The 12,977-nt window shown below is 38.4% G+C and overlaps 1 protein-coding gene across 3 annotated transcripts; it reads right to left on the minus strand.

Annotated features, from left to right (window-relative positions):
* Positions 1 to 386: 386 nt before the first annotated feature.
* On the minus strand, positions 387 to 12,965 carry CHCHD4 (coiled-coil-helix-coiled-coil-helix domain containing 4). Of its 3 annotated transcripts, none has more exons than XM_034431554.3 (3): positions 12,502 to 12,965; positions 9,000 to 9,098; positions 387 to 1,438 (listed from the first exon to the last, which is right to left on the minus strand). In XM_034431554.3, exons 1-3 carry the CDS (start codon positions 12,521 to 12,523, stop codon positions 1,143 to 1,145), a joined length of 417 nt encoding a protein of 138 aa, XP_034287445.1. In that variant the 5' UTR covers positions 12,524 to 12,965; the 3' UTR covers positions 387 to 1,142. The 3 variants fall into 3 exon arrangements, with proteins under 3 accessions (XP_034287445.1, XP_034287444.2, XP_087739859.1); XM_034431553.3 differs by having other exon boundaries at positions 12,466 to 12,669; XM_087883733.1 differs by lacking the exon at positions 12,502 to 12,965 and adding an exon at positions 10,563 to 10,877.
* Positions 12,966 to 12,977: the final 12 nt, after the last annotated feature.

The raw sequence follows: 12,977 nt of genomic DNA on the forward strand, positions 1-12,977 counted from the left end.
AAACCGTAAGAGGCAAGGGAGCAGTGTGGATGGTTTGCTCAGTTGTCACCTTCTCCAGGGAAGAAGACAGCAAACATCATTTGGAGGTGGTGGTGGTGGTGGTAGGAGCAGACAGCAAAGTACAGGGTGGCCAAAAGGGTGGAGATAAGTGGGGGGAGTTGAAGTGCATAGTCTGGTCATAAATGTGGGCCACTTGCCAAATGCCCACATTTTGATTATGTGACCACGGGATGGTAATGCTGTGGCCTCAATTTTAAAGATTGGTCATAATTATAAATGGTCACTGAATGGTCATTAAGGATTGCCTGTTTGCCCATTTGAACAAATCAATGTAGCCTGTCAGAGGGAACAGTTATTAGCATTAACAAAAGACACAGAGGCTTGTGTAACGGTAAAAGGAATTCACTTTTAATATACAGTCAAATCACAATACCTATGCAGAGGCTTGTTACCCCAGGTAACATTGCAATTGTCCTATTAGGGCCAGCAACCTGCTGGGAGAGGAAACAAAAGAAACCCCTCAAAACAGGGATTATAAGGAACATTAAGGAACACAGTGACCAATGTTTTTCTCTGACTGCTCAGTTACGGCTAGGCCTGATCAACCTTTATTTTAAAATAGAAAATCAATATATTAACATTAATTTTCTATTATTAGAAATTAATTATACATGCAAACTTCCTGTGCCATCAAGCACATAACTGACTAACCGAACATTTTACCCAGATTTCTGAATCTTTCTGGTAGTTCTGAGAAATCTGTATTAATTTTAATCATATAAAATCTTGAAGATAGCTAACAACTGACATTTTGCTGATCCGGTGTTCTTGCTTTCCTAAAAGAGCATTAACCATTACTGTTCTTCAAGCCAACCTATAGACTGAACATAACTGGAGAAGAAAAGTGATAAAGCACTGGTGGCGTCTACATTTCTTCTATACTGACTCTACTGCAACATTTCTTTGTTAAAACCATAGGGCTGAAGCTTCTTCACAGTAAGTGAGTTTTACATGATACAGTGTACAGAAGTGCATTCCTTGCGGGATCAATGGGGTGGAAAGAAAGAAAGGAGAGAAGATACTCTGCCCTGTCTAAATGTCTCTGAATATGGAAAGGAGACCACAGCCTCCATGCTCATTCATTAGCTAGACCCATCCTTTTCTTTGCCAGCTGAAGGAGTAGTTTCCAAATCTTTGCTTTGATTATCTTCTTCATCTTCATCATCATCATCATTTTCTTGAGGATAAAGATCTGGGTATTTCTGCATACATTCTTGCATTGCACGAAACTGGTCCACACAATCTGATCCCTTAATTTCTTCCTTGCTATAATGAAAACAGGAAAATGCTGACTTGAATTGTTCCCCACAAGGACCACTAGCCATTCCACCAAGGCATGGGCAGTTCCAGTTGATATCTCCATTAGGCAATATCAAACCTTAAGAAGAGAGGAAAAAAGGTAGTAAATTACAGAACTATTTTATATTGGGACTTACATAATGGCTGGGTTCACACACAGCACAACAGATTCTTTAACTATATTCAGAGTCAAAGTTTAGTCAATACAGATAAGGCAAGCCAAAAATTAATTACAGTGACTGAGTTGAAATGTTTATTAATTTCAGTTTTTATAAGCTGCTACACTCTGCAGATATGCTTATCATACCCTGAACCAAACAAATTACGTTTTACTGAGCATTATGTGTGATCCAAGTCATTAAGCTTCATAGTTTGTTAGGAACCTAAGTGAAATTCTGTATTTTGAAGTAACAACATATTTGGTGATTAACATATTTTTGATCTTCCTAAAAACCTTAGTGGTGACATAGGAAAACAAAAGATAAGAGCAACTTTGTTTTTAAAGTTTATGGCAAAAGGAAAAAAAAAATCAAATTTAGGATGGAAAATATTAAGCCAATGAAAAAAAGCTTTTGTTCAAGGTAGCAAAAATAGCGGTGTGTTTTACAAATGAGAACTTACAGAAAATTTTCCCTGATTGTTCAGGTCTTTTGTAAGCACTCAAAATATACATGTTATCAGTTTTCAGATGTCAACTTTCCTTTATCTCACTAAAATCACAAAAATCAGCACATGCAGGCCACTAAAATCTTCTGTTGCCCATCTGATATGAACTTGGATGGAACTGGACAAGCAATGGTTTTAAATCTTGATAAAGATTGTGAACTAATGTCCAATAAATGGCTGTTTCATAAAAATCCACCGATTGTTTATTTGAATCTGGAACTGGTTAATAATGTATCTATGTAGATTCTCAATCATCCAGGTCATAGATGTCCCAAAGGTGCTTTTCTTTTTTCCTTGAAAACATTTTGACTCTCATCAAAGAAGCTTCTTCAGTTCTAACTCAATTAGAGGGGAAGGGGAAGATTTAACAGATGTGGAACCTTTTTGGGAATGCTAGTCCCAAGAAGATTCCACATCTGTTTGCATTCTGATTCAGGTGACTCTGGGGATAGAGATAAAGCCCCAAGTGGCTCAACAACTCTCAGAGAGCTAAGAACCCTCAAAGTACTAACAACCAGATGACTGCAAATAATATAAATCCTTCCATTCTGTCAGAACTGAAGAAGCTTCTTGCATGAGAAGCAAAACATTTTCAAAGAAAGGAAAGTCCCGTTGCCTTTTGGAAAAGCACCTTTGGGAGATTAATAATATATATAATATACAGCTAGCATTGTAAACAATAATTTGAAATTGGCTTATTTTCAAAATAACAATACATGATGTCATACATCATCATCATCATTATGTTCAGGTACAGACATAAGGACAGCAAAAGCTTTTTGTTTCCTTCTTGTGGCAGTGCCAAAAAAGGGAATGGGAGCATGAACAAACATGAAGCTCATTGAGAAAACATAACTCTTCCCTTTAGAATTAGAGGGAAGGCGCAATGGCAAAATAGAAAAAAAACCTGGTTGATTATGTCAGGGAAACTATATAACCTGGAGAAGAGTTGGTTTATTCCACCACCACACACACCCCTCCCCCCTTGCCAATATATCACAAACTACAGAAACAGGTGGCCCTTATTATCCTTTTTTTAATAGAGTGCTTGAAAACTATAAACCAAACCTCATTATTTGTTTAGTATATCTGTTATTGGTAAGCTTTTTGTATACTTTATGCATATGCAGAATGGCAGACAGATCTTTGCACATGATATGCAAAAATCATTTTTTGCAGTTTTGTTATCCATTCTTTTGTTTGGCTACAAAAGAATTCCCATAAATAACAAGGGCTGCTTGTGACACACATATTTTAAAGGATTCAGTATGATGGAGCCACAGATTTCTACCAATATACCATCCTGCTTGTGTCTATGCTTGAGAAAGAATTGGAGGATCTTAACATAAAGATTTAAATTATTAGATCTTACCTAATTTGTTACCAAAAAGGTACTATCTCAGATTAGATATTATTAATCATTCACTAAGACTGATTATTATGCTGGTTACATTTGTTAATTATTGAATATTCATTTGATTTTAATAATGATTTTGAAATGCTATACACAAGGACATTTTTATTTGCAGTACTAACCTAACATTACTTCAAAAACTTTATTCAATTTTATACAGCTTTTAAATTATTTTCTTTTTGCTCTTTTATTTCTTTTTCTGCTGTTTTCATTGTACTTTCAATTTTCTGTTAACTTAAATTAAATATTAAGATTACGTGAAGGTAATAGTAACATTTTCCAAATAATATTTGCATATTAACATATTCCAAAGAAAAATCTTTTTCTTTCTTTCTTTCTTTCTTTCTTTCTTTCTTTCTTTCTTTCTTTCTTTCTTTCTTTCTTTCTTTCTTTCTTCCTTCCTTCCTTCCTTCCTTCCTTCTTTCTTCTTTCTTTCTTTCTTTCCTTCCTTCCTTCCTTCCTTTCTTTCTGTAAGCAGTTTTGTTCACTTTTGTATTTTGTTTTTAAAGTTTTAACTTAAGTTTGTTCTTATATGATAAAAATAAAATTTACATGAACATTCAGTTCATTATAAAAACCGTTTTTCCTGATCTCTAATTTTTGTACAGATTTTTTTAAATTGGCATATTTTATAGGTATGGCCATTGAAGAGGCACATCACAACTATAGGAAAAATGATAATTAGTTTTGGCTTGTTGAATGGGCTGCACACTGGTATGTAGAGTTAGTTTTTCATAGAATACAAACCAAAAAATTCCTCAGCTACCATAGCAAAAAGTCAAATAGTAACAAACATAAAATCTATTTGATTCTCTAATGTACTAACTCCACAGGGGGGAAAACCCAGATGGTTCATAAGAGCAATGATGCCCCAGGAAAGCTGAAAATTGGTTCTTACAGTCACTTGTGACACACAGCTGCAAGTAGATTTATAGGATTAATTTGGTTTCCATTTCTATAAAGTCAATTGGCACTTCTATTTGGAAACAAGGAATTGCTTCTTTAAAAAAATGCATTCAGCTTTTCATGTAGATTTTCCTCTGGACAGACCCTCTTTTCACTAAGGCAAATATAAGGGTGGGGAGGGAAGTTTCATTCATTCTTTGTGTTTATATGTGGCCAATAAGCAATTTTGCTTCAAACCTTTAGAAGCTGTGGCAGGAGTCACAAAGCAGAGATCATTTCTATCCATTCTAAATGCTCAGTCCTGGCTCCGGGCCAGCAACGCAGCCTGTCTGAAATTAGAAAAGCTGAAAGATGGATTTCTGCACATCCTTTGGCTATAATATACAGATGGCACTTAAGGTCTAAGAGCTGAGGGAAAGGGACTAGCGATTTCTTTTCATCTCAAGAAGGGTGCAAGGTTAACTTTAATCATGTCAAGGCTGAAAGTCATTTTCAGTGTCTTACTATGAAGTATATTGGCTAGCATACTCTAAGAATGGCTGCTCCCAATTATATAACTGAAATTATGTTTCTCCCTAAATGTCTTCCCTAATATCTTATATCATTTTGATGTATCTTCCTGATGTAGCAGCCCTTGCAATAACCTCATTTAGTATGCAGCACTTAAACATATTGTTTCATCTGAATATTTTGATAATTAATGAATCAGAAATAGAGCTCAGGATGAGAAATAACAAAATGCAAAAATAATGAAAGCATGAAACAAATTTACAAACACAGGAAATAAAATTGAGTGATATAATAAAAACTATTATTGAAAAATTTTATATTCTGATCTAAAATATGCCACATCTTACACATGCACAATAGGAAATGTATTTTATTAAGAGTTCCAAACAAAACCATCCCACTTTAAATATTGTCTGTCTGAGCAGACTCCACTGTCTTCTGTCAAAACAAAATCTGAAGTGTTTTGTTCTCACATTAAAGCAAAATTCTTGGAACATAACTATGCTTTATTTCAACCCTAAAATACTCAAACACTGACAGTGGAATATCCCATTTTAAGTTTGTTTTTTTAGCTGCAAAACTCTGAAAACACAATCACCCAAATCTTTGTTCAAGACCAAAATAAAACAGAGTGCTTTGTTTCAACCTCAAAATGAAACTCCTGGCGCATATCTTTTTTTCATTCAAAATGGCCATTTTGGACTCAAAACATTTTGCTCATCTCTCTTACAACTTCTCCTTTTTAAGCCTGCCCAGGTGCTAAGCATGAATTGGATTAAATGCATTATAAATGCCTTGTTATTCCTATAGCATCAGAAAAAAGGACTTTTTTCACTATCCTAATATTGTTTTTATAAAATTTAGATTAGCCATGCACCCCAAAAGGCATAGGAGTCATTAAGGAAGGATTACCTGTATTCTACAAGCTATCACTGGAGGTTCCATAAGAGGGCCATATGAGAGATGGCTTCTCTTCTCAAGCCTTTTTACTGGTTTTCTTACCTGCTTTTAGGCTGTTTTCAGTGATCAAAGACATTGAGCTTGTCAGGTAGAAAGCTGATAGCCCAGGTTCAAGGCCTGAGCACTGTGCACTGGGATAAGCTCCCGTTACTTGCCCCAGCTGCTGCCGATCTAACAGCCTGAAAGCATGCAAATGCAAGTAGATAAAGTAGTACCACTTCAGTGGGAAGGTAATAGCATTCCGTGCGCTTCCGCATATAGTCATGCTGGCCACATGACCATGGAAGTGTATTTGGACAACTATGGCTCTCTCTTTCTCTCTGGGCTAAGAAACAAGAGATGAGTACCGCCCCCTAGAATCAGACATGACTGGACAGGAGAAACCATAGTTTTCATTCAGGTTTTTATTTTTGTACTTTTGTAAAACTTGAAGCTACTAAAACAGACATAGCTTCTGAGATATAGTCATGGAAAAGCTGGTGTTCAGTATTAATTCAAATGAATCCAGTGTTTTTCTATGAAATACTTTCTAGGCTTTTAAAGTTTGAAATATCTGATTTAATTCGGGGGCTTGATTCTATTTACAAAAGTAAAGAATGTCATATAATCCTTTTCAATAATGTACACCTTTCATTATACCAATTTACAAGTTAAATATATAAGCTGCTTTGCTCCAGACAATACATAAAATTAATGGTGTCCATTACCAGCCAAATTCATGTGACTGAGGTATATGTTGGGAAATAAGGCTCAATCAAGCCAACATAGCTATGTTTGAACTATCAGAGTGAGCAAATGCTGCCCTCTAGAGATAAGACTGAAATACAGATTTCTCACTAATATTTTGAAATAAAATTACTTGTGTGCCACCCGACTCTGAATGATTCAAGAATGACTTTTGCGAGTTTGATTGTAGGAAATATGCCAAGCATATAGGAGCACATGTTAAATATACCTAATTAAAAAACACTAAGTATATTTCTCACTTAATTGATAAAACAATCTGTTTTTGTTTTCCTTTGAAAATGCAAAATGACAATCTGCATGTTTTTCTTTAATACTGCTAAACAGAGGCTCTCCAACTTTGCCATAATGAATATTCTCCATACATTATGTGCCTACTTATATCTTATTCCAGGTTAATGAGGATGAGATGTATTACATATTTTTAGATTCATCCACAATCAGAACTCCCTTTTTGAATAAAATGTGAATAAATTGGAACAAACAGTAATAGTCTTAGCAAAAAAGGGTATGTAAGTGAAAACTCGTTCTCATGAAGTGGAAACATAGGCTACTGTTATACCTCAATAGGCTGCAAGTCATTTTATTGCAAATTGTGCTTTCTTAAGAAAACATAAGAAAAACAATATCATCCACAACATTTGCATATATTTATATTGAACATGGAAGTATTAAAATACCAAAGGGATTACTCTGTATAGGCAAGAAGAGTTATTTAGATTATGTCTTAGTTTCAAAAGGTGATTTAAAAGATTGCCTGCTATTTTTTACATAATAGAGATGTGCAATATAGGTAGTCTTTGAGTTATAACATCCGTTCAGTGGCCATTTGAAATAACAACAGTACTGAACACAGAGACTTACAACTGGTATTTGATGTTTTAGCTATTACAGTACCCCTGTGGTCACATGAACACAATTCAGGTGCCTGGCAAAAAAACTTATGACTAGATGCAGCATCCTTCAGTCACATAATCATTTGTGACCTTTCCTGCTGGCTTTTCCAAGCCAAATCAATAGTTAAGTGTCGTTTCTACAGGCCTTTCTTTGCACACACCCTTTCCTTTGCCCAAACTTCCACATCATTTTTCCTTGGCCTCCTTGCGATCACTCACACACTACACACTTTGTCTTCCCTGCAATGGCACCTATGATCACATGGACTCTTTCCATGTGCTCTTTCCCTGGCCTTGTGATCACACACATGTTCCCTAATGCCTTTGGATTATAGATTTCCTGTCTGGTCGCTCTCAGAGGGTCAGATTAGGTAATCATAGCTCTTCAGCCCTTATTCTTAACACTGGTACACCACAGGGTTGCGTGTTGAATCCCTTACTCTATACTCTTTATGTGTATGACTGCATTTCCACTCACGCTAGTAATACTATTACTAAATTTGCAGATGATATAACAGTGGCGGGGTTTATCTCCGGGGTGTGTGTGTGTGTGTGTGAGTCTGCCTATCGAGATGAGGTGGACCAGTTGCTTTCGTGGTGTGGAGACAATAATTTGGTCCTTAACACCAATAAGACTAAGGAGTTTATAGTGGACTATAGAAGGAATAGATCAGACATCCAGCCCTTGCTTATCAATGGAGACCGAGTGGAGCAAGTGGTCAGTTTTAAGTTTCTGGATGTTAGCATAACAGAGGATCTGACCTGGGGCACTCACATTGCAGCACTGGTCAAAAGGGCCCAGCAGAGATTACACTACCTGAGACTTCTCAGGAAACAACTGAATGAAAAACGGCTGGTGACCTTCTACCGCTGCACCATAGAGAGTATTTTAACTTACTGCACCTGTGTATGGTTTGCCAATTGCACAGTGGCAGATAGGACAGCACTCCAGAGAGTTAACATCATTGCTCAGATGATCATTGGTTGCCCTCTCCCCTCTTTGGAAGAGCTTTATAGCTCCCGCTGCCTTAAGAAAGTTCAAAACATTCTTAAAGATCCATCTCATCCTGGAGAAACCCCCCCCCCTTTTTTTTAAACTATTACCATCTGGCAGACGGTACAGAATAAAAACAAGGACAAATATGCAGAAAAACAGCTTCTATCCCAGATCAGTAACTATATTGAATTCTACTGTATAGTGCAATATTAATGCAATATCAGGGGTTTTCAATTCAATTGTATAGTATGTGAAGGATGTGTGTTTTTGTTTTCTTTTTATAGTTATAATGTACACTGAAGATGGCATTTAATTTCATTGTGCGGGGTACAATGACAATAAACTAAACTAAACTAAACTTTTTCCTTGGCTTCCCTGTGACTGCACACCAGTATGCATGTACCCGGCACCCTTTCTGCTTGATCTCACTGTGTGAGATCATACACAACCAGGACTGCCTGGATTATCATCACTAAGCAATGCAGTCAAGTGTAAATCTCAACATTATTCAATAAGACACAAAACACGTTATTTACATTCCACTAACCATGATCTTCATAAGGATCATTGGGATCATCTGCCACCAATTCAGCATTGCTTGGAGTTTCATGGTCTTCTTTGGTCACAAATATAATTCTGTCCTTTCCTAAAAATTAGGGGAGGAAAGCATACACAATATTAGAAGATCAGGTAATGTCTGTTCTGCCATTACCTTCTGAACAAGTTCATCAGCAGATGACACTGGGCCCTGGAGATGCTTCAATGTAAGCCATGTATATCTTGACATTAAATGTAATGTCAGGTAATAATACTGGCTCAGATTAACATCTACTCTAGTTTAGTTTATTGATTATATTATTAATTTAGTTTACTCTCCAGAGGAAAAAAGAGAAAGTTGGCAAAGAATCATGCTAAGTTTAATTTTCTTTCCTGCATATGTTTACTTTGGCAGATAATTGTCAGTATATATACTCAGCCTTTATGTAAAATGGTACCACTTCCTACCAGACTGGGATCTGAGTCAAGTATGCCCAGAACTTAGTATTCTTTCTTATGTAAGGTTCTATTGGAAAAACTTTTTAAATTTCATCCTTTATTTGAATAGTTCTACATGTTATCTCTTTTGCCATCAAGTACCCTACAAGACTATATAAATATGATAAGGAAATAAATAATATGACAAGCTAAAATGAACTTTTATGTTCTTTCTTATTTTTTTTTAATAAAGACCATGTTTATGGGTAGTCCTCAGGTTATAATAGCATTTTGGGATTGGGATTACTGTCACTAAGCAATGCAATCAAAAGAGTGGTATTATAGGACCACATCACTTAACGACAGCAATTCCAGCAGCCTCAGTTGCCACTGTATCCTCAGAACTGTGCAGGCATTTCAGTGGGAAGAAGTAGGAGTCCCAACAAGGGACTTCAACAGTTGCTAAATGAGGTTGTACTCAAGAATTATCTTTATTGTTTGTGAGAATGATCTACCTCAAAGAGGATGTATGTTGTTGCAAATTTCCCTAGTCGCACATCCTGAGGCAGGAGATTGCACTATAGAATTTATTTCCCAACTGTCATTTAGATATTTTTTTGTTTACAGGTAAATTGCACAGTGTGAAAGCCATCTCTCTCTCACACGCTAGGGTTGGTGGAGGAAAGAAACATCTCCCTGGAAAATAGATGGTGCCACCACCAAAAGGAGGCAGGAAGACAACGCCAGGACCTGTAGAGCCAGAAGATTTCTAGAAGATGATTCAGATCCAACTTCTCAGTCTTGCTGCTGCAGGAAGGTCCTAATGAAACACTTACATTCATTCATTTCTTCTGATCAGAAAGTTGATATTATCAGCTGACTGCTGGTCAGTCACTCAGACTGGAATAACAATAGACTTATATACCGCTTCATAGTGCTTTTACAGCCCTCTCTAAGTGGTGTAGAGAGTCAACATATTGCCCCCAACAATATGGGTCCTCATTTTACCCACCTCGGAAGGATGGAAGGCTGAGTCAACCTTGAGCCTGGTGAGATTCAAACTGCCAAATTGCAGGCAGCCAGCAGTCAGCAGAAGTAGCCTGCAATACTGTATTCTATGGTTAGTTTTATTCACCTATAGAGTTCTTCCCAAAGACCTGGGATTGACAGGTGTTCTTTCTCTGATGATGTAAAAGGGTATCGTCGCAGGATGTAGACTGTTTATTAATATTACAGGTAGTCCTTGACTTACGACAATTGAGCCCAAAATTTCTGTTGTTAAGTGAGACATTTGTGGAGTGAGTTTTGCCCCATTTTATGACTTTTCTTACCATAGTTAAGTGAATCACTGCAGTTGTTAAATGAATCTCGCTTCCCCATTGACTTTGCTTGTCAGGTCACAAAAGGTGATCACATGACCTTGAGACACTGCAACCATCATAAATATAAGTCAGTTGCCAAGCATCTGAATTTTTTATCACGTGATCATGGGGATGTTGCAAAAGTTGTAACTGAAAAACGGTCATAAGTTACATTTTTCAGTGCCATTGTAACTTTGAATGGTCACTAAATAAACTGTTGTAAGTCGAGGACTACCTGTAATATTCAACATTTTACCTATCTGGGGCAATTCAAGGCGATGATAATATATACAGGTAGACATAGACTTACAACAGTTCATTTAGTGACCGTTCAAAGTTACAGTGAAAAAAGTGACTTATGACGGTTTTTCACACTTATGAGCATTGCAGCCTCTCCATGGTCACGTGATCAAAATTTAGACACATGGCAACTGACTCATATTTATGACGATTGCAATGTTCACGTGATCAGCTTTTATGATCTGATAAGCAAAGTCAATGGGGAATCCAGATTCAGTTAACAATCGTGTTACTGATTTAACAATTGCAGTGATTCATTTAACAACTGTGGCAAGAAAGGTCGTAAAGTGAGGCAAAATTCACTTAACAAATGTTTTACTTAGCAACAGAAATCTGGGGCTCAATTGTGGTCGTAAGTCGAAGACTACCTGTAATATAGGTAATACAGGTACCATGTTTCCCCGAAAATAAGACCCTGTCTTATATTTTTTTGAACCCTGAAATAAGCACTTGGCCTTATTGCCATGCACTCAAAAGCCTGATTGGGTTTATTTATTTTATTATTTTATTTATTAGTCATATTTCTATGCCGCCCATTCTCCGAGGACTCTGGGCAGCTTACACCAAAGCCAGTATACTAGATAGTCAGTATACCCCAACAATCTGGGTCCTCATTTTACCCACTCAGAAGGATGGAAGGCTGAGTCAACCTTGAGCCGGTCAGATTTGATCCGCTGATCTGCTGAACTAGCAGTTAGCTGAAGTAGCTGCAGTACTGCACTCTAACCACTGCGCCACCTCAGCTCATAATATTATCAGGGGATGTCTTATTTTGGGGGAAACAGGGTAGTCCTTGATTTATGACCACAATTGAGGCCAACATTGTTAAGTGAGACATTTGTTAAGTGAATTTTGCGATCTTTCTTGCCATAGTTGTTAAATGACTCACTACAGTTGTTAAATTAGCAAGTGGGCTGTTAAGTGAATCTGACTTCCCCATCGACTTTGCTTGTCAGAAGGTCACAAAAGGGGATCGCGTGACCTCGGGAGACAGCAACGAAGCGTCTGAATTTTGATCGCAGGAGCACGGGGATGCTAGAAAGGTCGTTCGCTGTGAAAAAACAGTCACAAGTCACTTTTTTTCAGCGCCGTTTTTAACTTTGTCACTAAACGAATCGTTGTATATCGAGGACTACCTGTAATACTCCTCCCTCCTCCTATTCCCCCCCCCCCCGTTAACAACAATCCTGTGAGGTGGGTTGCGCCGAGAGAGAATGACCAGCCCGAAGTCACCCAGCCGGCTCTCATGCCAGCCTCCACGCTCCTTTCGCCCCGGTCCCGTTTCTATTGGGCTCCCTAAAGACTCAGCTGGGGCACAGATCCGTTTGCCGGCTCTCCTCTCTCTTCCGTTGGGCTGCCCTCAGGAGCCGGCCTTACCGTGACCACCGCCCCTTCCTCCCAAGTCCCCGGTACCTTCTTGCCTGCAGTAGGACATGTCTGGGCCGAGCTGGGAGCGACTCCGAGTGACCCACTGACGGAACGACCCGCTTAATCCGCCGCGGGTGCCCGGCTGCAGCCCAGCGAAGCGCGCGCCTTTCCCCACGCGCTCTCAGGGCCCCCTCGCGGCCACCTCTCAGCCCAGAGGAGAAGGACCCCAAAAGAGAGGCGGCCTTGAAGCCGCCTGACCGCTTCTCTCCCCACAACCCCACCCGGCTGTTCACATCCGCAGAGGAGCCCACGAATCGGGAGGCCTCCGCGACAGGTTACAGCGCGCTTTTTTTCCCCCCCCTCCCGAGTATCCCAAAGTAGAAACGGGGGGTGAGGAGAAACGAACGGAAAGAAAAAAAAAAACGGATAATAGCCGTTATTCTCATAACGGACTACATGTTCCAAGAGGCTGTGCGAAAGAACCGGCCCTTCCGCCGTTTTCCCGACAGGCTTTGCGACCT

The sequence above is a fragment of the Pantherophis guttatus genome, chromosome 2 (assembly GCF_059756535.1).
Source record: "Pantherophis guttatus breed Tessera chromosome 2, ASM5975653v1, whole genome shotgun sequence".
NCBI classification, from domain to species: domain Eukaryota; kingdom Metazoa; phylum Chordata; class Lepidosauria; order Squamata; family Colubridae; genus Pantherophis; species Pantherophis guttatus.